Here is a 27,952-nt window from a genome sequence, read left to right as displayed (position 1 = left end):
ACCATTTTCCTTGTTTTTAATAATCACACCAGAAAAGCACTAACAATAATGTGGACTGCAATCAAGATTTAATTAAGATGCACAGGAACCTCGTTACCATGGCAACTCTTGCCATATTCCTGATGTGGCTGTGAGAAATCACCCAGCACTTTATGCTGTGTTAAGTTGTGTGCTCTATGTGTAAAATGTTTATGTATATTCTTCTGTTCGTAGGAAAATAGTGCAGAGAAGTGCATTATGGTACGCCACAGTGTCTTTTCTCAACGCTGCCACCAGGGGGTGCCAAAGTCAGAAATGTTCAAATTCAACACAGCAGCTTTAATGTACGACTCCGTTCACCTTTAAACACAATTGTAGGCTGAAATGCTGCAGTTGAGGGAGGCGCCACCCGCCTGCATCACCACAAGATGCCGATGCCAAAAACAGGATGTAGGTGTGATGGATATCGCAAGGAAGTCTCAGCTGTCAACAACATTATCTTCATAGTTCATTCGATTCGTACAGACATGAATGGAAACATGTTTCTGCATGGAAGGTAAAAAGTCAATCTCAAACTTACTATATTATTACTCATTGTAGTTAAGCCTGCTGATTTGTCCCGTTTATCAACACAGGCAGCAGCTGGAGCAACAGCTGTCCCTGTGACACACGGCTCTCTGAGGCAATTATATGTTTAAAACCCTTAATGCGCCATCGCCATAATTTGTTTCAAAGAGTCACAGCTGAACACAAAGCCATGTTTTCAGATTCAATGTGACTTACACTTCTCAAATATATCATTCTCTCAGATTTCCCTCACAAATAAACATTCGCAAATCTGCTCAGAAGTCATGGAAAACATATTTGTATCTCCTGAGCTTCTTCAGTATCAAAACAACAGATGCCTGTACATTCATGCGTACATTGCAAACAGGAACTAATGGCTAATTCGACTTTAAATGGAGCCAATTTACCAAAATGTAAACAAATACAGGCTTTAAAAATGGGACAGAAGTTGTCTGACATCACACTTTCTGTTTACTTCCCCTAAAGTCTGCAGTTCCAAAACCTAGACCATGATTACTGTGTCTCCCAAAGAATAATAAGTGTTAAAAAATCCATTAATATAAACGTTATCCATGTTTCCCTGTCAATATTTTATTTAACATTTCCAGATAATTACAAAGTGTGCTTTAGCAGTAAACGCACACCAGCAGGTTTTTATTGTGTTAATTAGTAAACAGATAATTTCACAGGCTTTTGTTTTCATCCTCACTGGAGATCATTGTGGGCAGACACAGTTAATGTTGCTGTGTCACTGATTGAGGCTGTGTACTTTCTCCTCAGTTACGTGTTCCTGCTAATTACAATAAAAAAAAAATAAAAAAAAGGCAAGACAATAAGCTCTGATAAATGATTATTACAGGAGCCTGTGTGCAAATATTGAAGTGATATCATTATTAGAGGCTTGTGTTACAAGCTAATCAGACAGAGATGGATTCATGCATGCTTAAAAAAAAAGGTCAAAGGATGTGCTTATTTCCTGTGTGTCACTGCTTAGATTTCTGCAGCCAAGTCCTCCAATATGTTCTTCATCTGGAGGAGAAAATAGAAAAAGAGAGGGAGGAAGGGGAGAAAGAAATTGCTTTGAATTCATAAGTATCCATTTTGCCTCCCAACCCCTGCATGATATTAACAAATCCATACAGGGACGTGGTCTTGTTTGCAAAGTGTGTGTGTGTGTGTGGACGAGACAAAATCAGGCTGTATGCATAATTAAGATGTCAGTAAAGATTATAGTGAGCACGCACATAACACACAAACGCTCATTACCTCTGGCCATGTGATGAGTCCAACCAACCGTCCTCTCTCTGTGACAAATAAAGTCTGCGCTCCAACTACAATCAGGATATTTAGGGCCTGCAAGGACACAGAGGAAAATGGATCGGAAGTAACAAATTGCTTATCGTTTTGGGAAATATGCTTTATTTCTGCAAGTCAGACGAGAAGATTGATTCTCTTCTCTTCTCTGTTACATGAGGAGATTGATTGATTGTCCTGTTAAATGAGGGCATAAAATAACCCAAAAAAATAAGTGAAGAAAGACATTGTCTGCCCATCTGCCAGCTATAATAGTCCCCCAGCATAACTGATTAATGTCGCTGTGTGATTGTCACAAATGAGGAATGTTTTTTTATTGTATTTATGTTTTCATATTTATGTACTTTTGTCGCACTTTTTTAATTTTCATATTTATTGATATAGTATTAGTGTAGACGGACCGCTGCTCACTTGTTTTTAATTTGCATTCGTGTTGTGACTTTTGTATTCCTGATGTGGCTTTTGTATTTGTGTTGTGGCTTTTGTATTTGTGTTGTGGCTTTTGTATTTGTGATGTGGCTTTTGCGTTCATGTGGCTTTTGTATTCCTCTTGTCGTACATAGACAGAAATGGAAAAGCGACTTCTTGCAGTGTTAGTGAGAGTAATGGGCTGTAAGTGTTTTGTGATAAACAACAATTATCCAGTTATTTTTTTTCTCTGTCTGTGCATGAAACAAAATGAGTTTTATTGTTGTTGGTAGCTGCTTACCCCTACTTCTTCTGTTTATGGTAAGCTAGGCTAATTGCCTCTATGCTTCAGTGTTATACTTAATGCACAAACATGACAGTTGCATCAATCTCCTCGTCTAAGTCTCAGAAAGAAAACAGATAGGAGTATTTCCCAAAGGGTCAAACTATTCCTTTTAACTGATCCAACCGAATGACATTTCCTACCTCCTGGACCGTGTTGTGAGGTGATAACAGGACAGAGGTTGGGTGAATGCAGCAGACCTCATCCAGATGTTTCTCCAGAGTCTGAAGAGCAGCACAAACAGATTCATATTTGTGTGAGGTTTCTGTCAGATGAAATCTTTTCATGTGAGGACACTGAGTATGACTTGAGAAACTGTGATTCACAGTTAAAACTGATTTCACACCTTCCTCAGTGTATGCCTGGGGCGTCTCATCAATCTGTTTTCTATTCTCCTCAAGTATTTGTCTGTCACCGCACCATGTTTTAAAATGGATGTGTGGTGTCATAAAATTAGCCATTTTTCTGTCTGTACATCCTGCTCCCATCCTCTTTTTGGAGCTGTTCCACATTCAGTCAGCGTCAAAACGGATTGTAAAGACATGTCCTGCCTTTTAAACATCATCAGACATTTCACTCGTCCACCTCCCTCTGAACTCTGCAGCTACCCGTCTGACTCCATCCAGTCTTTTACCTCAGTCTGAGAGTGACGCAGGAACATCAGCAGCTCCGATCGACGAACAAACCCCAGTAATATCTGCGTCTCTTCAACAGAGGAGAGAAGAGAGAAAAATCAATTTCTTTGCCACAGTCGGTGATTCAGCTTTAGAGTGTGTGCAGCTCTCTAGTGGGCTGTGAGTCGTCTGTTGCAAACTTAAAAATTCATTCATGGTGATTGCTGCAGAAGGGCTCAGCTGGCCGATTGACTATTTTCTCACACTTGTCAGCTCCCTATCGAGGCACTTTCATGCTGCTGAATTGCTTCAGCTTTCGTAATGGTTACAATTTTTCACTATTTCGCTCATTGTTGTCTGTTTTATATTTAGGGGCTGTATGTGGTGTCAAATCTGTGTTTGACCAGTGTGAATCTAAGAATCTTTCTAAAGGATCCTGCTGACTTTTTTGCCATTATTCCAATACATAAAATATATATTATTTTTTTTATAAAAGAATTAAACAGCACATGATTCATTTCCTACAAGACTAGGGGGGGATAATCAAATATTTTTGTCTGCGCACCATGTGAGTCCACCACAGGGATTTGTGTTTCACTGCTGGTGTTGACAACATGCTGAACCTCCTCTGGCCCAGCTGCTTTCTGAAGCTGCTCTGGTTTCGCTCCCAAAACCTGTCCGACTGGTGTGGAGGGAAGCCTGCAGAAGAAAGGACTCATGTCACGCCTGGAAACAAAAGCAGCTGAGGTTAAATGAAACGAACAGGTGCAATATATAATTTGACAATTCAATATTCAGATGATTCTTTTTTTATCGAGGTTAATGCATTTACAAAGCTATTTCTGGGTTGTAAGAATTCACTAAATTAACGGTTAGATTTTAATGTTGGCAAGAAAAGACACAAACAAGAGCAGATAACAGTAAACCGAGGTCCTAAGGTTACAGTTACAGTGTGTTATAATCCCGGCTGGTGTAGTTTCTGCAGGGAAGAGCTTCAAACCACTACCAGCATTGAAAATGTTTACTTTATTCTAAAAATGTTTTTAAGTAGTTTTAGGTGCCTAGCAGAAGGTGATCCATGAGATGTGTTCGAGGGGTTAGTCAGAGGAATACTTTCATGCTGAGTGCTTAGTAAGTGAATCATCTGGCAGATTTACCGTCTGGAAAAAGTACATTTCTCAGAGAGCTTAATGCATTAAAGATGGTTTACATGAACAGGTGTGAGAAACTGTTTTCAATTAAAAAATGTCCACATATTTTGAAGATGTAATTTTTCTTCAGGTTTCTCTCCCTCGGAGCACAAATTGAAAATAATGTGGGTGGTTGATGGGGTTCTTAATCAGTGACAGTGACTCAGCTATTACCTGGCTGGCTGCTGAGATTTTTAGCTGTTCAGAATAACGAAATCCAACTTTCCACCTGCAGCGTTACTGTGAGTGAGAATCAGGTATCACAAGACTTTTCAGTCTCAAAGGTTCAACCGCTTTTAGCTCAAATATAAGACAATGGAACTATTTTGGACCAATTTTGACCAATTGTTGGTTCTACCTGAGTGTAACCCCTTGGTAACTTGTTCATAAACCCTGTGCTTAATTGTCTGTAAACTTAGAATTTGTCTTTATTTAGGAAATATGGTAATTTACAGGTGACAGTGAATGCATCACTGAAGTTTGTCTGAACTGGCGAGGCGTTAAAACCAAAACCTAGCATGCTAATTTGTTGCATTCTACCTCTTACAAAAAGTACATTTGTTATCAGTATTCTACATGTTTATTGGATAAATTCTTATTCGTCTGTTTTGTTTAATGAACTGGTATGTCTGGTTGTTTGTACATTTTTAAATTTAAATAAATGGAAGTAAAAAAAAAAAAAAAAGCAACGTCAAATTTCCTGGTTACTGATTGGCTGGTGGGCGGGAAAACAACAATAGAGGTGAAGCAAGGTTGTGTGAGAGTAGTTCGCTCGTTTTCCTTTCTCTCGGGAGTAGAGGACGAAAAAAAGCTCAATTTACATGAACTTTATGGCTGTGAGGTTATTTTAATGTGAGCAAAGAGACACTGTGAGTGCAGTCGCCGCTGTTTTGAGTTAAACGCGGGTTTTTGTGTGTGTTTTGGCTAAGCTAACAGCCACGCTAACGCCAAGCTAGTGTATGTGGACTTCATTAGCTTCGGCGCTAACCTCCCGTTAGCACAGTAGAGGATGTCTTCAGCCCACACCGAGGGAGGAGAGGAAACCAGGTAGAGCACTGGGTGACCAGGTAATCTGGACTCCCAGTAGGAGTAACTTAGTCTCATGGATGGTCACCTTGAGCGGCTGTTTTCTCATGATTGGCTGAATGAACACTAGCCACGATCAGGCCTTTATCAGAGGCGTTAAAATCTGGCATTTTTGTTGATCATAGTGATATAATTTGATTATGCCCTCCATTAGAGTATGAGTGATGTTATATTGTTGAATCATTTAGAGTGTGTTAGGAAAAGGTGCGAACGTTTAATTGGTTAATTAATTAATTAATTAATTAATTTAATTATTAATTGCAGATTTGCCGTATTTTTTGTTTAATGGACATTTAGTAGAATATTTACCTACTGAAGAGAAATCTTTAAATTGTGTATTTGTTCATGTGGGATTTGCTTAGATAGCTAACAGAATAATAGCTACCACTATTTCATTTTATTTAATTAATTTCTGGTTAATAAACCTTTTAAGTTGATGAGTTAAATATTAAGTATTAAGTAGATATTAAGTGTTAAGTAGAATGATTCCTTTTACCAATATTCATCTTTTAGAGGAGGTTTAAAGGTGCTTTATAAACGAGACCAAACACGTATTCTTTTATACAGTAGACAGCCACCCACTCAGTTAAGTATGCTTGTCATTATTAGCAGTATATGGTACAGTTAGAAATGTGCTGCATGAGAATTTTCATTGCTTGACAAAAAATATTGTTGATAATATTATTAGGATTATGTAACTGCATTTTTAGCTTTTAGAGTTGCAGATTCAGTTCTTACGCTTAGAAAATGCCAAAGGCTTATCATCACATATACCTAAGTGTTATCACGCTCAGCTGTCAGCAGATGAGCCACTATTGGCACACATGGGCAGAAACATGGGCAATATCTCTGACTGTGCTGAAACTATTTAACAGCTGATCATCCAAAAACGGGGGGTGTCCTTCAATCAGCCAGACACTGTTTTTCTAACTCACCAGGGGCATGCCTTCTTCAGGGAGGGCAGATGTGGGAGCCTCTTACTGATAGAGAGGGCGTCATAGAAAGATGGGCGGTGCCCAGAGCGAGCCAGGGCATTCGCCAGGAGGGTGGCCAGGAGAACCGGAACAGCGTGGCTGAACTGGCCAGTCAGCTCTATCGCCAGGAGAGCTGGGGACAAGGTGTGTGTCACGGCCCCGGATAGTGCTGCTGCACCTTCAAGGCGGAAAACATATTAAGATGCAACTTAAGGTACTGATACTGCAGACTTGTGGAGCCCATTGTAAAATGAACAATCTGAGGAAACTAAATATTTACATTTTCTTGGGATAAGTTTACATAATGATCAAATTTATAGACATTGGTATGAAATATTGGCTCCTGGAGGATGTAGCCCTACAAAACCTTACACTGATTAGTGCAATATTCAGAATGAAGGTACATGGAAGAGGGTAATAAACACTGTACATATACAGGCAAGTCTACATGTCATTACTATTAGCTCCAAAAAGCTGTTATTGTTTTTCTACCAGCCAGTGCGTAGCCCCCGGGATTAATGGAAACCCACTGCTGGCCTGAAGTCATTCCACTGCAAAGCACACGAACCACTACTTCTCCAAGCAATCGGCCCAAAGCTGCTCCTAGAAAACAAATTAGAAAAAAGAAAAACACCAGAGTAGTTTCTTTATATTTAGGGAAAACTTTACTTTAGAGGATGCAGCGAGGCAAATTCCCCACGATTGAATTAAAACTCGAGCCATTCAGTTATTCTGGCAAAATAAGATTTCCCTTCACTCACCATAGACAAAGACTGGCATGAAGTATCCAGCTGGCACAGGCAGAGTGCAGGCGAGGACCAACATCCACATCTCAGAAGCAACAACAGAGACACAGACTGAAATCTATGAAACATCTGAACAGCCACAACAGCTCAATTATAGCATATAGTAACATGGCAGATGAGTCACTGTCTGTGTGCAGGGAAATGTCTGCAGTGCACAAATGAATATTGAATCATGTCCATTCCACCTTTGCATATGGTAATGGGAGGAAAAGCTGTCATGGTAAATGGGTTCTACTGGGAAAGTGACTCACAGTGTTAAAGCATCAGAGATTCTTTACTTCAGCTGCTCGAAGAGACAGTTCACAACGTGGAAACGTAAACAGGGTTTTCCTTCCGCTTAGAGCACAAATTGACAATGTGAGTGGTTGATGGGGTTCTTCATCAATACCAGTGACTCAGCCATTAGTTTGCCGCTGAGGTTTCTTGCCGTTAACAATCGCAAAATCCATCTGTCCACCTGCAGTATTTCTGCGAGTGAGCATCAGGCAGCACGAGATGTCAGCCTCAACAGTTTTTAGCTTGCTTACTCTATTGTGAAAATGTCAATCACTGTGTGCCAATTATTGGTCACTGTGACCCAAAGGAACAAGAGGAGTCCTGAGTAGCTGAGCCTGGTACCTTGTTGTGATTCCTGGTGGTTATCAGTGCAGCTTGACAGAGATAAAAGACTCCTTAATTGGCCTTTGCATTCTTTGTACCTTCATGAGCAGAAAGAAGGCCAAGGAGAGGTGGACTGGGATCCCTGATGAGGTCCACTCCAACAAAGGCTCGGGCTCTGAATGCACAGAGGCATTATGGGATTGACAGCTCCACTGCCTGCTGTCCAGTAAGGAGGTAAGGAGCTGCTTCGTGGTGTACTGTGAAGGAGATAACTCATTCAGATTACTTTAATATGAAACAAAAGGTCAACATTAAATGATAAGGCAGCGTTACTGTATATTTTTTGGCTTATTTTCTCACTTTGTCTGTGGCGCTCAGCTCAAATCCATTACTTCAAATATAAAGGTTCATTTTTAACGAAGAATAAAGAGTCTACAGCCATGCTAACAATGCTAGCATGATGATATTTAGAAGATAAGGTTGAACATGTTTTTATTGTAGCTCAGCAAGTTATCACGCTAATGTTTGCTAATTAGCAATAAACCAAAAGCACAGCTGAGGCTCATGCAACAATTTCTGGGATATTCTAACACAGTTGTGTAACGACAACGACAAACCAAGTCACAGACTGACATTACCATCCATGGAGCCACATTGCTAGCTTGGCTAAAGTCATTTCCTTAGACAGTGGAAGGACTCTAGAGTTTAGCCTCGTTCATAACCTCTGAGTTTAAACCCAGTATTCATTGATTCAAATGGGCCAAATCTTGTGCTGAAACAGGGAAATGGTGACAGGAAATGTGTAGCTATGAAGGTTGCTATAAATTGGAGGCCTATTTGTTGGGGACTATTTTTAGCAGTGGATTATTACACATTTTGTGCCCTAGTGAGTATTTACAAAATGCCTGGTTTAATACAAGTTGATAATGCTGTTAAATGCGGTTAAGTACATCAGTAATGTTTGTTCACATTTCCTATATCCAGTATGGCTCCATCTCATTAGGTGCATCCACAAAAATTCGGGCCTGCTGCTGATGCCCACCTTAGACGCCATGTATTGTCCAGCAAAGTGGGGAAACGTCACAGATGCCAGGAGGAAGGCCACCATGCCTGAGTACAGACCCTTCCTGCAGAGAGGTGTTCACAAATACAGGCACCGTTCTTATAATGTCACTCTGGTTTTGGTAATTCAAATTGAAATTTAGTAAGTTTTAAGTTGAGTGCTATGTGTGACATCATGAGAATAAACATTAGCACTAGACCAGCTCTCCTCTTTTCCCAATCGATGCTATCAAAGGTTTACAACATTTTACAACGCTCAGATTTCTTCTATTTAAAAAAATAATAATTTTTTTCTTTTTGCTATATATAAAAATTTCTAAAGTTGATGCAAAATATCAGTATTTTTAAATGGATTTTATGGTAAAAAAAAAAAAAGTTTTGGGGGGCACTGGCCATTGAATCAGCTTGAATCAATAAAAGACTCAAAGTCTGTCTTATACAGCTGGTGACTCATCACTGCGTCACCATAAGGTTTTGAAATTGTAAGTATTGAGCTCTCACTCTGACGTCAGCAACTTGATGAAGACTGGGTTTGTTTTGGTAAATTGCAGGATCCACCGATGGCAGGCGAGGTAGCAGCAGCTCACAGCTCCACACAGCAGCCTGTTTCCAGACAGAAAGCCAACTGAATCCACAATGAGAGACGAGAGGCTTATTTTAACCCGGGCAGCAATAGACTATTGGAAGTCATTAGACTTGGGGGAAGTCGTGAAAAGGGGGGAGGAGGAGGAGGAGGAGGAGGCCAGGAAATGATTGAATGAATAAAAAAAAAAACTAAATGCCAAGTAGATAGGAAGGAAAACACATCAGAACTGGTCAAAGGATTTTCATTGTGACTGATATGAATATAAATATCAAATGTCAGTTCTTATTTGTAAGACGGAAACAAATGGATAAATAAACTTACCCCAGGAAAGCAAACAGCAGGATCTCCAGTGGGTAGAAAGGTAAAGAAGTGGGGAAATCAGTTTTGAACAACGCCTGAAGAGTCTCTGAGGACACAACACAAACATCAGTTATCCCTCCTGTTTCTCCCGCAGACGTTCAGAATCTAGTCTCCTTCAATTTATTGCACATATTTTACTGAAATCTGTTAGTTTAAGTGTTTCTGCTGATGTTTCCTGTTAATGTCGTGACAAGAAATTAAAAAATCACTGTAAATGTGAAGTCCTTTTTTACTTTATTGGGACTAGAGAATCTTAATGAGGCTCGACAGGCTCCAACACTGTGGTTAGTAAATATTAAAACAGTATGAGACTGTTTACAGAATGACTCACGATAAATAATAAAGATATTAAACATTGAGCACAAACACAATCATTTCTGTTTTTGAATCGTAAAATTGTTATTGCTGTGTAAATCGCAAAACTGTTAAATTGCGTGTATCGGCTGATTTTCTTTTTGTGTATGATTGTGAGGCGACACATTCTGTGTTTATAATGACCAATCTACGTGCGGGAAATGGCGTGTGAATGATTTTTGTGTGTACGCATCATGTAGTGGGAAGTGGTGTTTGTGTATTTTTGGCCATATAGTGCAGCCGACACATGAATAGACACGTCTTTGATGAAATCTTTGATATTTGGTTTGTGGTCCCTTTTTCTTCAGGGCAGGGTGCCATCGGCTCTACAGGGAACCTTCTCCTTGTTGACCATGAGGGGGCGACCAGGGCCTCCATTACCTGCATCCCCACTCCACACTGAGAAGAGGCGGAAGGTCAGCGCCCCGCAGGTGGCTGAGAAGAAACACGGGAGGTAATGCCTCCGGGCGAAGTGAGATGACATCACCTCCACACTGAACAACACACCTACAGGAGGGGGGGGGGGGCAACAGAAACACTTTAGTCACTTTAGACAAACAGCAGAAGGTATTGGCAAGTATGGACAGTATATTGATATAATTCAGGTGTTAATAGATTCATGTTTTATGTTAATCATCACATTTTGAATTTATCTTACACTTGGAGTGTAAATGGAGTTTGAACCTGAGGTGCTAAACCCCCCCCCCCCAAAATATAGGGCAGAGGAGATGAAAGGAGAAAGAGGTAAAAGGAAAAGGTGAACATGTAAACATGACGGAGGAGCAGAGGTGTGAGGGAGGATAAAAGGGAAGAGGAAATATGTGAAGCTCATTTGCTCTTCAAAGGTTACGGAGGAAACATTAACCAGACCCGTGTGAGCAGGATAGACGTAGAGCGAGTAGATAAACAAACATCAGCTGGTTCTCTCACCGCTGACGGGCGCGCCGAAGCAGCTGGCTACCCCAACCGCAGCTGCTACAACCAGCATCTCTCCAGCTGCTTTGTCCTAAAAGACAAAGAATCTGTAATGTAACATCTGATTCATGAACTTCTCATGTACCACAGAAAGTTACAATAACGTACGTGATGATTTTATTTCTTATTGTCCCACATCCCGGGGAGAAAATTCACTGCTTCTCCAGTTTATACGAATCAAACCGTGTCTTGATTTAAAGCAAGATTTACCTTGGACCTATTTCATTAATATATATTTAAACATATGATGTAGGATATTATTAGTAATAAATCATTAATAGTTAAATGTGCTGATAAAGCACCAGGTAACTCTCTGTATTTCACAGTGTATCTGAGTTTTAAATCTGGCAACCGTGTGTTTTACATCAACCAGCAATGATTGGTTTGCCAAGAGGGAAGTAACCTTGGCCACAGAGATGAAGTAGGTTGTAATTTGCACATAGTAATAATATGAAATATTAATGTATAACAGCCTGCAGGTTCTACAGTGTTTTACCTTGATATTCTGTGTTGTGCTCAGCACTCGTTGAAGAGAGTTTGGATGTGTGTTCCTATAATCTGGACTCAAGGTCTTCTTACTGGCTACGAGGTTCAGCATGAACGCACACACTCAGCTTAAGCATTAATTGTGTTGTTATGTTACAACATGTCAAGTGTCGGATAAATCCAATATTCACTCTCCTTTTATTCTGTTTCGGTTTCCACCAACTCCTGAGGGAAATATCTGGTTAATTAGCTGCTAAATACTCCACTGTACTTCCCCAGCTCGCCCCTTTTTAAGGGTAGATCCTTTATTACTGTTAAGATGTGTACTGTAAGACGATGATCCTTTATTAGTCCCACAGTGGGCAGATTTGCAGTATTACAGTATTGTGGACAACACAAAGAAAAGAAAACTGCAAAATGTCAATATCAAATACCACAAAAAAGATAGATAATAAATAATAATATAATATGTGCAATTATTAATATTTAAATATAACAACAACGATTGCACATGGTGACTTTACGATGATTTTACCTTCTTATTGTCTCGTATTAGAGAGCAGAGTTTGCTCAGGTAATCTCCCACCATGCTGGAAAGATGCACTAATGGACCCTGATGATAAACACAGAGTTTTAAAGAACAGCAACAGATTGTGTATTACAAACAATCATACTGAGACGTCTCTCACCACTTTGCCCAGGAAGACGGTGCTGCCGGCTGCCAGCGTACAGATAAGGCCCAGGAACTTGGTAAACAAATTAGTGAGAGACAAATAATGAGGCATTTCGATGCCGGCCAGCATGGTTCTCACCTCTGGTATCCCCGAGCCTGATGAGGAACAAGCAACAGGACGCACTGAAGCAATCAAAAAGTTCAATAAGAGCTATTCAAAGTGAATCCACGAATGATTTCAGAATAATTTGATAGAGGGTAAAGGAGGGTGGAAAGCACTTCTGGGAGATTTTAAAGGACAATCGGCACAAAAAAAAAAAAAAAACAATTTATAATGAAGCATTATTCAGTTTGTGATTGGTGATGTTAACGCCGTCATAACTAGACGCCACGTCTCCAGGTTTGGTGAGATTTCTCCGGAGAACCCGGTCACATAAATCAACCTCATTTCTACTTTCCTGGTTCCTCTGAAAGCTTTGTCTCGCTGGTGTGCACAGATACAGACCGTAAACATGAACCCAAAGAAAGTTCCCTGCTTCCTGGAATTACATTACATCTTTGATAGACAGATAAGATCATATTTGACTTTTCTTATGTACATCTCCCTTTACAGCTCACTGCATTTTAAAGATAGGATCACATTTGACTTTTTCTCATTGCCGTTTACTTTAGATAGAAAAGAAAGATGATTCTATCTATCTCTGTGAAGACACAGAGGGGAAAAGGAAAGTGTGTGAACGTTGTGGAATTACGTCTTTTTATTTATAAATATGTCTAAAAAAATATGCTGTATTCTCCTTTTTAGCTCATTTTAACAAACTTTAAAGTTTAAATCATTAATTAAGGTTATTTCAGCTTTCAGAGTAGTGGCACCTTTCTGGACAGACCTGTGGAGAAGGGACAGATGTTGTGGGAGAAGGATGATGTGACAGCACAGAGGCATGATGGGTAAAGTGTCCAACAGAAGAACTGCAGCAGACTATTGCCCTCCAGCTTCGTATAAAGCCACTGGTGAGCTACGAATGAGGTGAGAGAGAGAGAGATCAATCATCTCTGTTCTTTGTTCTGTGTGTGTGTGTGTGTGTGTGTGTGTGTGTGTGTGTGTGTGTGTGTGTGTGTGTGTGTGTGTGTGTGTGTGTGTGTGTCTCTCTACCTGTCAGCAGCTTTGTTACACCAAGGTCCATGAGGAAGCTGAGGAAGGCCATCAAAATGCCGAGAGCAGCATAGCCATACCACTCCATCCCACACACTGCTCCCAAGCAACACCTCAGCTGCAGCAGACACTCTGGAGACATGAATGTGGGTTAGCCTTCAATAGTTTAATTTGTGCCTCAGATACTTGAGGTTAAAAAAAAAAGAAAGACATTAAAGTGAAATACTGTTCGTGAAGTGACGTTTTCTGGGTTAAAACTGATGCTGAAATACAGAGATTGTAAGATAAGTGGCTGGAGGACTGCATTCATTTGCAGAGCCTGATATTGTACACTGTACATTATCTAAATGAGAATTATATGCCAGCAGCGTCCAGCTCGAGCCCTCTAATAGCTCTTTTTCACTGCAGGTACTTATAAAATGTAATGTAACACGTAGCCATTCTCTTGCGTTCTGCTTTAGTTTCCACTGTTCTCCACCCGCTTCGTTCCTGGAGCTAAATCTAGGAACTAATGCTAAAACTTCCCAAACCACCCAAAGTCAGTGGGATGCTTCATCTGGGAACCTCGTGCCGGTGCAAGTTGTAGATTTTGAGAAGTCAGGCGGCCTGCTGGTGGCGCTAAATGCAAAGTCACAGGAATCACAAAAGTCATTAGGATTCATTCTCCGTTCAGTTCAGTCTGGACCAAAGTGTTTGACCACACACACACACACACACACACACACACAAACACTTCCAGGCTGTCATAAACATAGACTCATATATATACAGTATATATATATATGTGTGTGTGTGTGTGTGTGTGTGTGTGTGTGTGTGTGTGTGTGTGTGTGTGTGTGTGTGTGTGTGTGTGTGTGTAGACGATGCATTGGCCGCTGAAACGTACGTCTACGTCGCTGCACATATTGAGACCGGGTCTGTAAACAAGCGTAAGGAAACGGGAGGAGCTGTGGGCTTTTCTGGATAAAAAAAGCTCTATAACGTTTCAATGAGTCGTTCTTATAGTCGAGGGTTTATGATCTACGTGGAGTAAAAATAAATATGTCTTCATGGAAAACAGTGATTACAGCCTAAACTATCGCGATTCTAAGTAACTGGAGAAATATAAATGTTATCGCTCCTCCATTGATTCCTGTTTGTTTACAGGGCAGTCTTGCCGGGGCCAATATGGCGGTGAGTTGGGGACATATATGTGTCTATGATCATAAGTGTTAGGCTCGAGGAGGCCAGCTGGAGTCAGACATTAGAAGTGAAAAGGTGAACGTGTATTATGACAATAATAACAAACCACTTATTTTACTCACTGATCAAACACTACATAAAATGACTGGTTTGTAAAATACGGCGGAAACACAAAGAGGAACCTCGTGCCGAAGCTTCACAAGGTTCCTAAAAGATGAAGGTCACGTGTCGCCTCGGGGCTGTTCGGTGGAAACAGGCTGCAAGACTCTAAGGATCTTAATCTGGAGTATGGCCAGATACAGAGATAACAGAAGAACATGGAGCGCATGAAGGTCATTTCACAGTAAAATAATAATATAAAGCTGAAATTACAGCACATGTGAAGAGCATTTAAAGTAACAGTAGCAGTGACTATTAATGAAGCATAAAAATCAATCAGCTTTGAGGAAAACAATCACAGTCTGTCTCCCACTGACTCTTAATTAATAAAAATACACATTTAAATAGCACGATTATATAAAAATCTACGATGGCATTCATTGTGTCGTCCTTGAGCTCGAAATATAATCAATAATACTCAGGTTCTTGTGTGACGTCACAAACGAAACGGAGATCGGCTGCAAAACAGCAACTCTGTGGCGTATCGATTCTGTCGGCATCGATCGGACACTAATGATTTTCACACTTCAGTCTGACCTTTGACAATCGCACGGGGCTGTCGGCATGGTTTCCATGGATCAGAGAGGAGCGGACTCTTATTATGGGATGCCTCAGATTGATTTTCTCGCTCTTGGTTGTTGCTCCCTCCGTCTGTTTCACTCCCAGAAACTTCGTGCAGGTTCTTCATTTTCCCTTGAAATGTTTGTGTTGTTACGTGATTAGCACACTCAAACAAACACGGCGTGAATAAAGGGTTTAAAATAAAATAGCTGCTGCAGAATACAAATACAGATACACTTACCTTGTGTTATATCTCTCTGTATGGTTATATGTGTTTGTAGTGTAGGTGAGTTGACCTCTGGTAAAGTATTAGCATACAGGTGATGGAGCAGTCACGGTTGAGAAGGCAGCTAATATTAACTCTTTGGAGGAACATTGAGAGGCGCCCCTTCATCTGCCTTTATCACAGACGTGCAGCGAGACAGAAAAAAACTTTTTCACTCAGATTTTTTTAATTGATTTCCGGCGATACGATCAACCACTGCAGAAAAACATAATCTCATAATCCCAGAAATGTAAACAAGATAGAACAACAGGAGTGACGGGTGATTTTCATGATAATATAGCAGCTTCATGGATTTGATACATATATAGATATATTACCAAACTACACAAGTACTACAAGGTCAAGAAGGAACTTCCATGTTCCAATAATACTGAATATCAATACTTACCTGCATCGTGTGATAATGTTCAATTTCCAGACTTTATAGATTTGCTACAAACGCCCCGTTCAACGCACATCACTGCCCTCTGTATTCTCTGGTCATGTGGCTCCCTCTGCATACTCGTCGTAATGTACACTGGTTTCCACTCATTTATAAAACTCTTCTTGGACACTCGCGCCTCTATTTAAGTCAGTTATTGCGCAATACACGGTCTTCTTCTACATCCAACACATCCTCTGGGCTGTTGTCATTCCAGTCTGCTGCAGCTGATGATTGGAATTTGTTACAAAAAAACACTAAAATTTATCTCTTGCTGCTTTTAAATGCTGTTTTTCTTTTATATATATATATCTTTTTTAACAATACTTGATGTTTTACTTCTGTTTAATTTGATTAATTAGTCTTTTTTTGTTTTCTTTGTTTTCTTTGTGTTTTTGTTTTCCTCCTCCCCTACGAATATTTTCTGCCGTCATTATAAATAAGAATTTGTTCTCAATATCTTGCCTGGTGAAATAAAGTCTAAATAAATTTAAAAAAAAAAACAAGGAAAATTTGCAGAGAAATATAACAAGACTTGTTAAATATGTCTGGAAGAGATTTTATCAAACAGAATGGGAAGGACATTCACTTTAATGTAAATGAGAAAACGAGGCAGATGAAGATCTTTCAACACCAGAACCAACAGCTGAAGCAGTAAAATATACAGTAACATTAAGGAAAAATGGTATTTGACAGCTGACTTCTGTGGTTCACAGCTGTTACCCAGACCACGCATTTACTACACACCCTGTTGGAAATGTTATTTCAGTTTATAACAGAGATATTTACCAAATTTAAGTTTTGACTTTTACAACCTTTTTCAGAAGCGATTTAATGGTCAGTGTGACTGAAGTGAAGATGTATGTGACTTTTCTCCCCTCATTCACAGCTCATCCTGCTGAGAGCAGCTCCTTCACCATCACCTGTCCTCCATGAGGACCCCCCCCACCCCCCTGCAGGTTTCCTTACCCCCATAACAGGTGATACTCTCTGCACTTAAAAGAACATCTTCCGTCTATTTTCTGTAATAATGTCAGCTTCACCGGTGTATATCAAGAACCATTTTGAATCTTTAGTATGAACCTCTGAATTAACCATTTACTTTCCTCTCCAAAACCCCCTTCGCAGGGTCCCTGATGACGCGTGTCGCCGCCACTTCAAACACCTTCATTTGAAAAGGACCAGAAAAAGACGTTGAGCGTCAGACAATAATCAAGAACCGACACTTTGAAAGAAATCAACAAACTTCAGCGGCCTGCTCAAGGTTAAGGTAATCATTGTTCAGATCTGGACACACACAAACACACACACACACAAAAACACATACACAAAAAAACACATACACACACACACACACACAAAAACACATACACAAAAAAACACATACACACACACACACACACACACAAAAACACATACACAAAAAAACACATACACACCCAACCCAACATTTACCAAGACCTTAGAAATTATGTTTTGCCTCATTGGAACCGGGCTCTGACACTCTCACACACACACACACACTCTCTCACACACACACACACACACACACACACACACAATCCTTAGTTAATGTTTATTTTCCCTGTAGGCCTTCGATTAGCACTTGTGTTATTTTAGAGATTTGAAATCTGCATGCCACTCTCTCACACAATACACACACACACACATACACACACACACACACACACACACACACATATGCATACACCACGGAAATGTACACACATACAGACTGCTCTTCTCAGTATAAAAAACTGTTACCATGGAAACAGCACACTGAGATTAATAGAGAGCCAGACAGGAGGTTACTTTACTTTTCTCTCACACAACCATCAGAGAGTTTCTCCTCTGACAAAGGAGAAAATAACCAAATCAAATGATGTCACAGTTTCCAAACCACAAAACTGAATATGAATACATTTACAAATAAATCTAATATTTTATTTGAAAGTGAAAAGTCCCGAGACGAGCGCTCTGTTTTCACTCAGAGGAATCTGTCAGAGATCAAAGTGGAAAGTCCAAATGAAATACTACATCAGTGGTGTTAATGTGGTTTTCTAACAACAGTATTTCAGTGAAGCCAGAGGGAAACACAATATTGATTCACCAATCAAAACAACTTGAGATCTACTTCAACCAAATCCAGTGGTCTGTAACGCAGCAGGCGGACATGACACACTGCTGTTACATATCCTGCACTTCATTTGTACATTTATGCTTATAATATGTATATAAGCAATAGTAAAAGGACTGGAAAATACTGGACTTATCTTCATCAGGTGGCGACAAATACGGCTTGGAAAAAAAGAAAATCTATTAATGCAGCTTTAAATTCAAGGAAAAGTTTGAATTTGTATTTTACTCGATTATAACTTCAGGCAGAATAATGTATACATTTAAATGAAATTATATGCGTAAATGTGGCGCTTTTTTTTTTATAGAGGAGGGTTTCCATGTGAGGGTCAGTGAAGCTCCCAGTCTCTCGTCTTCATGGAAACCTGTGTAACTACAGACAGGTGTGACAAATTAAGCAGCCTCGTCCTGTTTCTCCATCGTCTTCCAGGTTTTTCCTTTTTTTAATTTGTGGCCCGTGTGAACGTTTGCACAGAGCTGACTGTTTGCCTGTGAACAAGAGAGAGCAGCAGTGAGACGACCTTCCAGCTCAGCCCGTCTATCACTGTGGAATTTTCCCTCTGTCTGCAACATTATGTAACACACAGCAGCTGAAGCAGGCACAACCCAAAGTGTGTGTGTGTGTGTGTGTGTGTGTGTGTGTGTGTATGTGTGTGACAGAGAGAGAGAGAGAGCGAGCTTTGGGCAGATAGGACTTCACACACAAACTCAAACATTTTGAGGTGACTCAATGTCACTCGTGGATCACTGACAACTGGATCAGATTTACTTGCTTACGTCTCTCCCTCCCGCCATGTTGTCATTCTTATGAGTCATTCTTATGAACCCGCGTTCCTGTCCTGCTCCCTGAAGTTATTATTAGCAATTATTTTACTGGCCGCACTTTATTTTACAGTACACTAATAAGACATAACCAGCTGTATTAAGTAAGTAAGTATTATGTTTGTTATTAAACAATAAACAGTTTACTGACAGTCGTACCCTAATTAGAGACCGTACTCCTAAATTATGCTGTAATTAGAAACATAAAGATGGTGATGGGAAGTGGAGGAGGTGGAGGTCAGCCATCTTCCCGCACATCTTTTCTATTAGCGACACAAGACCCGACCTCAGCCAGAAGCCTGTCCTCGTCATGCACCCCGACAACATCAGTGTCCATCACAGTTTTACGCAAAATAGAAGCAATTTCTTTTAGTTAATTCGACAAAACACAACTGCTAATGGTCTATTTTTCCATCGAGTGATGTCAAGCAAATAAAGCTGGGTTTTCTTTTCTCGTGACATTGTTCTAATTAAACATGAATCTGAAGCCTGATGAAGGAGGAGCCACAAAATATTCTTTTGTCTGAAAAACCAACTTTTTTTTGCGACATTTGAGACTTTTTTTTGAAAATCACATGTTTCCATTACTCGTTTTTAAGTTTGTGATCTCAAGTTACGCGTTAAGTAGATAAATGGAAACACATCACGGCAGCTGTGGAACGTCTTGGTTTGTATTTTGGCGCCCAACATCACTGGAGCCAAACAAAACACTAATAAGAGTCTTTTAATAGAGATCAAATAAAAATATAGCAGATTTCAGGTAAAACTCTCAGAGAAACCAAATCCTGCAAGGTTAGGATGGTGGGTCCAGGTGGGCGAGGCTTGGTGACTGCTTTGTTGTGACATCACAAAGTTCCAGAAATCCTGACGGCTCATTTTAAGGTTCAGTTTCTGAATACAGGCTGTGTGCATTTCTCTGTGGACTGAGGCTTTGATACTTTCACAGTGTTAATATAGAAGCTAGACCTGATCTATAATCACACTACACATGGACAGAGACCTTTAGACTGGATGGGACCTTTAAGCCTGAGTTTAAACAGCCAAAGAGGAAGTATGGCAGTATATTATAAGTTATATATAAGTTATAGCTCCTCAAAAGGTTTTAATTATTAAGTAGACATTGGCATCACTTCACTTGTTGACAATGAGCTCTCCACTCTGCTCACATTACCTTGAACCTTGATTCAGAGTCCAGCACCTGGAGCCAAAAGCCTTTTAAGACGTAAATGGTAGCGATGGGAAAACTGGATATCCAGGGGAGGGGGAGGGGGAGGGGGAGGGGCTTCATTCTTGCAGTGGAGAGTGCAGCTTCTAAAAACAGAGCTTGACAAAAAGATTGCAATTAGTCTTTCCCCGAGGTCATTAAATGACTTCACGCACTAGAGAGAGGTTTCTCCTTTGCACCGACTATAAGGACAAATTCTTTATAAAAATATATTTTATATTTTCAAAAAATCTCTCCGTCTCTGATAAATAATATTGGACATATTCCACGTTAAATATGAATAAATATGTAAATATGATCTGGGAACATTACACATTAACATCTCCAACATAATTGTTTTACAGTCTATCATCTCTTTCCTTTTACTGTCTCTGGGTGTTTTCCTTATCAGAAAGTTTATCATTAAAAAACATTTTACACTCATTTTAAATGAATGTTGATTATTGTAATTAAATCCATAGATTGAGAATACAGTGGAATTAGCTTGTTATTTATTTATCTTACAGTATCTATATTTATCCTCATTCATTGTGACCTACATACTGTATCTGAAAGCCTTAAGGTGGCGAAAAAAAGACCATGATGCATTTCTTTGAAGTTGTGCTCCATTGAGTTTTCCAACACGCATGTCTTAGATCTGAAGATTAAGAGAGAGAGAGAGAGAGAGAGAGACATTTAAATGCATGTTAACTGTACTCACTGGATCTCACAGCTTTAAAACTTTAACTTTTAAACTTTCTTTTCAGACTAAAAAGAATATTTCAACAAACGTCTCTACTGCGTTTTCTGCTCCTCTCCATCCTTTATACTTCAACTCCCATCATTCATTTCTCCTCTTGTCCGTCTCCTGTCACCGCTCCGTCCGACACCCACTCCTCCCCCCGCTGCTATCACTCTTCCTTTCTCTTGAATAGCAGCCTGGTGAGACGGACAGTTCTCAGGTTTGATACCAACAACATCTCTGATGAAATGAAGCTGTATATAGTATTTTTTTTTGGTTTTATAATTTAAAAAAAGACATGACCTTCGACTGCACGTGTAACCCTGAGCTGGTGGATTTAAGTCTGTTAATGTTAATGAGATGCAAACAGCTCCATCAAAGAATGCCATACTCCTTTCAAGTACTTTCATTTAAAAATATAAATACCTTTAGGAGAAAAAAAAACTCAGCATTTCACAAAAAAAGGAAAGACTATATTTTTTTAAATGTCATATATTATTTAATTTTTAAAATACACCATGGGACACTTTGGCTTTGGTGCTACTTCAGTTGTGTTTTGGTCTGGGCTGGACTCAGTGTTGTTGTTGTTGGAAAGCTCCTGATTCGACCTGTGCAAAGTGTTTTATCACTACGACACCTGTTAAATCAATTTTCTTTGCCAAAAAAATAAAATAAAAAACAGTTGAAACAAAAAACAGGTAGATTTGTACCATGTTTGTGCGTCTGTAACGTTGGTATCTCTTATTCTCGTTCTGACCTTTTGGTTGTAAACTTTAAAGAGTTACCTTTCAAAGGAGGTCAAAGGTCATGACTGAAATCAAAAGGGTTGAAGAACAGGAACATTTTTATTTGTTGTAAATGGGGGGGGGGGTCCGGTAACAAGTTTAACATCTCGTGAACCCTCAAATTGATCTTGCAACTCCCGGGGTTGGGAGCCACCGATTCGATAATCATTTTATTTGCATAATTAAAATGAAAAAAACAATCCTATGAACTTTCATCGAATGTTTTGAAACAGCAGCTGAGATTTAGTTTGACCTTTTCTTATGTTTATTAATCCCTCAAAACATAATAGAGGAATTACAGCAACAAACAAATGACGTTTGCAGACGACCGCCAGCTTCGGTCCTGATGAAAGCCCCATTAGAGGTGCAAACGGCCAGTATGAACAAACAGTATTACTGCTGTTACTAGGGAGCTGTGTGTGCGTGCGTGCGTGCGTGCGTGCGTGCGTGCGTGCGTGCGTGCGTGCGTGCGTGCTCTCTGGCAGGGAGCTGGTGAGTTGCTGGGCTGGATTTAGATCTCCAGCGGGGGGCTTTGAGCTCTTCACTGATAACACTGGAAGCACATAACACCGTCTGGTGTCACGTGTAACGCGGGGCGACCGGCTTCAAAACAAAAGATGGAAACCTGCGTGTCCTTTTGATTTTTCACTGTTTCATTTCAGTTCCAGGACGACCGGCGGCTGTGATGTCACCAGTCGTGTGTTTCATGCGTCATATACAAATCAGACAAAGCAGAGGTCAAATACCTGAAGTCACATTAACACAAACACTGATAGAGCCCTTAAATGTACTTGAATGGATTAGCTATCAGCTGCACAGACTACACAGGAGAGCAGCGAGTGTTTTCTAATCACAAACTCTCCATGTAGATATTAATAGCCACAAAGCAATGTCACTACTAAGTCCCCTGCTCCTGCTGACGGCTTTGTTTTCAAGCACATTCTTTCCATCTTTGTTTTGCTCTGTACTTACCCTCTGAGATAACAGGCAACTTTTCAATTCACTCTCCTCCCTTCGCGCGGCTCGGCGGGAGAGAACGCGGCGTTCTCCATCCGGCAAATCATTTTGTTTTAATGTTGGCTGCTTCGGAAAGATTAAAATTAATAAACAGATGAAAACACACACACACACAGACAGACACACATAAATCCCTCTAATGAGATGAAACCACGCTGTGAAGACATTGGCCAGTGTGACATTTAATGGCAGAACCATGTGAGGATCCGATTTCAGGACAAAGACGTGGCACTAAATATTAAGAAAGCAAGAGGAAGCAGCCAGATGGAGCGATGGAGTTAAAGAGAGGAGAGGGAAGCTATTTCAGGGATGGTGTGTCTGGAATGACAACTGTTGCCCCCCCCCCCTCGCTCTTTCTCTACCTCTCTCTATCAAATCCTCCTCCTCTCTCTCTCTCTCTCTCTCTCTCTCCTGCTCTTAACCTCAGGGCCCTTCAATGCCCAGAACTTTTCCGACCACAGACCCTTCTCTCCATCACTCCTGTGCGTCTCATGATAAATATAGAACATTATTAGCCTTTCCCGATGAGCAGTGACACACGTGCGCCCACCCCCCCCCTCCACCAACGCACAGGGCCGCACAGTATATAAGGGCCATGGGTGAGTGGCCGCAGGACAGTGGGGAAGTTATCTCACCGTATAGAAACAAGAAAACATAAATAGAAAAGGAGAGAAAGGAAAAAAAGGAAGTCAGGAGCTGTGTGTTATTATTTTCTAACACTTAAGCCTCTGGAAGATTCCCAGAGGAGCCCCCAGCTCTCTCCGCCTCCCTCTTCTCTCCCCCTCACTCTCCTCCTCTGCCTCACCCAGCACTCGCAGCCATCCATGAGTGTGACCAACTCCTCTGCCTATCGATCGGAGCGTAGTTTCCACCAGACTTCATCCTCATCGTCATCCTCGTCCTCTGGTAACCCATACATGGAGAAAAGCCGGGGACTGTTCACCGAGGACTTTGACTCCTTCATGAGGCCCGGGAGCGACGCCTTGGGGTTTTCCAGTAAGTTTGGGAGTAAATTTCAGCTCTCTGTGTGTTTACAGGAGTGGTGTAAAAATAATAGCTACAGCAGGAGGAAGTCACAGGTTCGACTGTGAAGCAGATTCATCTCTCTGCTCGGGAGCCGTTTGTCTGCAGTGTGGTGTTTTTCTCCTTTTATAAAACATGTCGGAGGCGACGGTTCAGAGGAGGGAGACGACACGCAGGACAGTGTTTAAAAGGCAACAGGACTCTGGGTGTAGTTGTGTGTGTGTGTGTGTGTGTGTGTGTGTGTGTGTGTGTGTGTGTGTGTGTGTGTGTGTGTGTGGACAAATGTGTTTCTAAGAGAGTGTGACTAAAGTGTAAAAACATGAAAAAGAAAACAGATGTAAGTGAAAAAACAATATGCATGTTTTGGTCACCTCTCTGTTTTAAAAACCACATTTCAGTCAGCTGACGCTTCACTTTAAAGCGCCTGCCTCATCCTCAGGTCAGAGAGGTGTGGAGCTGGTGAGACTGCCGCTCTGCGTCAGTTCACAGACGGTGTGAATATCTGACATCTGAACTTTAAATGGACTCACGCTCCATGTGCGCCGTGTGTCAGGGGCTCAGTAGAATTGTTTTGGGAGCACGGCTGGTATCCCATAGGTGCTGCACAGGAGCTGGAGGGTGGGTGCAGCTGAAAGGAAAGCGGACACACACACACACACAAATACACACACACACAGATACACACACACAAACACAGATACACACACACAGATACACAAACACACACACACAAACACAGATAAACACACAGATACACACACACACAAACACAGATACACACACACACACACACACACACACAGATGCACACATACTACCTAGGGAATGCTGGACTGACTGCCAGCAGTGTGACTTCACACACAGAGTATCTGGGATGACGCCTGTGTAAGGAATGACCAGATGGTTGCCCGGTGACCAGAGTACACACAAACACACACGCACACACATAGCTGAAATGATGTCACATAATCAAACTAACCTGCCTCTGAAGTCTCTCTCTCTCACACTCATTTCCAGTCTGTGTGAGGTCATGTGTTTCCACGTTCTTCTTCACTGAGCTCAGAATCACTGACGTTGTGACGATGCGTCAGGCTGTAAAATTATGGTCTACGTTCCTCTGCTGTTTCCTCACCTGTTTTCTGCCATGAACCTGTTTTCACATACAGATTATGGATCAAAGCCCACAGATAATTATCACCTAAATCTGCAGATCCACTTCTTTGATAAACACACTGAAGCATTTAGCAGCTAAACAACCAGATATTTTTTTGAGAAGTTGGTAGAGACAAGATTTTACTTATTTTTTTATTGAAGTCAATAAAATTAAGTAAAATTGTCAATAAAAGCAAAAGTAGTCCTACTTTTGCTTTCATTGACAACTTTTTATGTTTTGGTTTTATTGATTTTTATGATCACTCTCTTGCTGGTGACACAACCTTCGGTCTAAGACACTTTCATTCTAATCCTGTTGTTTTTGCTCAGGTTCATTATTTTTATTTGTCTCAAATTGCTGTGAGCTTGAATGAGTTAGCTGTATTTCTGATTGCTTGTTTTAATTGTTGCCTGCTTGTTATTTTTGCTGCCTTGTGTAAAGCACTTTGTAACATGGGTTTAGAAATAAAGATTATTATTATGATAAAAACAGAGCTAAAAGAAAGGTTAATATTGAACTTACATTCAGCAGGTTGGACAGAAATGACTCCCTGTGAAAGCTGTTTCTCCACAACAGCTGAAATGTATAAATAGACAATTGTTTTCCATACTGCATTCCACATAACTACTTTATAAGGTGATGATTCTGTGTGTATATGTGTTAAACATTGTTTTAGATTGTTCCACTGGCTCCAAGTGGCTGAGAAAACAAAACTAAAGTCCTGAATGCAGCTTTGAAGTGCAGAACGTTATAAGCTGAAATAAAGGAGACATGACGTTTCCTTAAATTAAAGTTACAGAAAGTGGAAATAGAAATTCTTGGTTTGTCTTGCTACAAGCCGAATGCTGAAATTACGTAATAGGGAAATCTGAACTGCGACTTCACACTGATTCTGTTGTGTATTACACAATACACAGGCAAAGTGCTGTGGTGCTAATGTTAAAGTTTTCGAAAGAAAAGGTGAAGACATGTTTATTCTCAGTTATGAAGTAGTTATATTTTTGTTTTAGTAGGTTTTAATGAAACTGAACGGAAAAAAAATGAAAACTGTTTATGCTCAACAGATCAGGTCAAGTTCAGTTTAAAGAGATTTTTACTAAAAGTTCACAAATCTTTTGAGAGGTAAGTTTACAATAGTGACACAGAGAAGTGAGCACTGATCAGCAACAGTGGGAGACCCTGTCAGTGTATTTATGTCTGTTTGTGCAAAAAGACCCAGTAAAATGGAAAATAATGAGCCTGAATCATGTTTGATTTTCTAGCATGGAATCTATACCAGGCAACAGGATACGCTGCATGAAATAAAATTCACTGCAGTTTATTCAATAACATGTTATAGTCTTTTAAATAAAGTGCCTGTTAAACGTCCCTGATGAAACTCCACCTGCAGCTGTTGTAATTATCAGCAGGAACACGATTATCAGACCAGAAAGAAGTGATTTAAGCTCAGTAGTAATGTATTGTAAAAACTGAATGAACATTAATTGGAAAAGCTTTAAACCCGTTTCCTCCTGAGTTAAAACATCCTCCTCCTCGTCTTGTGCTGGTTTCAGGTGGAACTGGAAATATTAAAGCTCTTGGGGATTCGTACCAGTTCACAGTCGACGTACGAGACTTCTCCCCGGAGGACGTCATCGTCACCACATCCAACAACCAGATAGAAGTTCGTGCGGAAAAGGTGGGAAACTTTCCTTCTGATTTACGCTGCTAATGCGCTGCACGTCTCAGAGGTGTTGAAACAAAGTTGTTCGTCTTCTCATGGCGGAAACCTGGGACCTAAAGGTTTCAGCGTGTGGCCTTCAGGGTCAGTTAAAGCAGTTGCTACACATGAACTCATCTGTAATGTTCCTCCCTTGACAGTTGGCCCAGGACGGTTCTGTGATGAACACATTCACCCACAAGTGCCAGCTACCTGAGGATGTGGACCCCACCTCAGTGACATCATCACTGGGCGCTGAGGGTACCCTAACGGTCCGGGCACGGAGACACCCGGCCAAACACGAGCTCGTACAGACCTTCCGCACCGAGATCAAGATCTAGAGAGCGACGACCTGCTCATGACTTCTTGTGTTTTTGTTTTTTTTTTGTTTTTTAATGCTACTTCCTCTATTTCCTGTCTTCACTGAAACCATTCTACATGTAACACTCAGAGAGTCGACACCGCGTTCTATGTGACACGCCACGTCCTCCCTCCATGACCGCAACTACACCTGTTGCTGCTCATTTATATTCTGAGTTAGTTCACCGCACACAGCAGCCGCACCTGCACACGACAGACGGAGACATGGGGGTTGGCAACGTACAGCATTTGCACGAGAACAGACACACTTCAATTAACAGATCAGTTCCCCACTTCACTCGTGTTCTAAAACTTAATTCTCGATTTTAAAAATTGATGATTGCTCATTAATAATAATTTATTGTATATTATTATTATTTGTGTGAATAAAATACTTCATCTTTGACAGTAAACATCCTGACCTGTGTGAGCCTTTTGATTCCTGTTCTACCTGACATATGGACTTTGAGTTGGGAAAAGAGCTGTTTCACTTTAAGAATGGAAATATTAATAGAAAAATGAGAAATCAAAATTTTTGATTCATTTATATTTTCTAGTTGAAAACAATTGTAAAAACTAGCAGTAAAGCAAATCTCTCCATCTTCCATTTATGACTGATTGAAATATGGGATACTGCATGCTAGTGTGAGATGGCCAGAACACATCCTCTGTATTATATAATACATATTCCAGTATTTTATAGTCATTATTTTAAAATGTTAACTACATTATAACAGTCATGGCATTTCTACAGCAGACTTTTGTTCCTGCCATTATAGAGAATTGGTTTCAGACATTTAGACCTTAATTAGGGAAAATTCAATTAAGAGAAAGCGAAGAGAAAATAAATAAGCAAAATCAAAACAAGATAT

At 40.4% G+C, this 27,952-nt stretch overlaps 2 protein-coding genes across 3 annotated transcripts; one reads left to right on the top strand and one right to left on the bottom strand.

The window, feature by feature from the left end:
• Positions 1-1,131: 1,131 nt before the first annotated feature.
• Positions 1,132-15,755, bottom strand: LOC111227611 (chloride channel protein ClC-Kb-like). Of its 2 annotated transcripts, none has more exons than XM_022753186.1 (20): positions 15,674-15,755; positions 15,409-15,564; positions 13,531-13,662; positions 13,265-13,393; positions 12,394-12,533; positions 12,240-12,317; positions 11,174-11,249; positions 10,625-10,750; positions 9,851-9,935; positions 9,445-9,546; positions 8,924-9,008; positions 7,980-8,138; positions 7,237-7,306; positions 6,968-7,078; positions 6,437-6,653; positions 3,791-3,951; positions 3,246-3,316; positions 2,755-2,835; positions 1,813-1,899; positions 1,132-1,575 (listed from the first exon to the last, which is right to left on the bottom strand). In XM_022753186.1, exons 2-20 carry the CDS (start codon positions 15,557-15,559, stop codon positions 1,537-1,539), a joined length of 2,100 nt encoding a protein of 699 aa, XP_022608907.1. In that variant the 5' UTR covers positions 15,560-15,564; positions 15,674-15,755; the 3' UTR covers positions 1,132-1,536. The 2 variants fall into 2 exon arrangements, with proteins under 2 accessions (XP_022608907.1, XP_022608908.1); XM_022753187.1 differs by having other exon boundaries at positions 3,791-3,924.
• Positions 15,756-23,467: 7,712 nt separating this feature from the next.
• hspb7 (heat shock protein family B (small) member 7) lies at positions 23,468-27,489 on the top strand. Its single transcript, XM_022753209.1, has 3 exons — positions 23,468-23,841; positions 26,575-26,699; positions 26,882-27,489. Exons 1-3 carry the CDS (start codon positions 23,670-23,672, stop codon positions 27,059-27,061), a joined length of 477 nt encoding a protein of 158 aa, XP_022608930.1. The 5' UTR covers positions 23,468-23,669; the 3' UTR covers positions 27,062-27,489.
• The last annotated feature ends 463 nt before the right edge of the window (positions 27,490-27,952 follow it).

This window comes from Seriola dumerili, unplaced genomic scaffold (assembly GCF_002260705.1).
Source record: "Seriola dumerili isolate Sdu_G_001 unplaced genomic scaffold, Sdu_1.0 BDQW01000190.1, whole genome shotgun sequence".
Lineage (NCBI taxonomy): Eukaryota > Metazoa > Chordata > Actinopteri > Carangiformes > Carangidae > Seriola > Seriola dumerili.
This window is presented reverse-complemented; position numbering and strand designations above follow the sequence as displayed.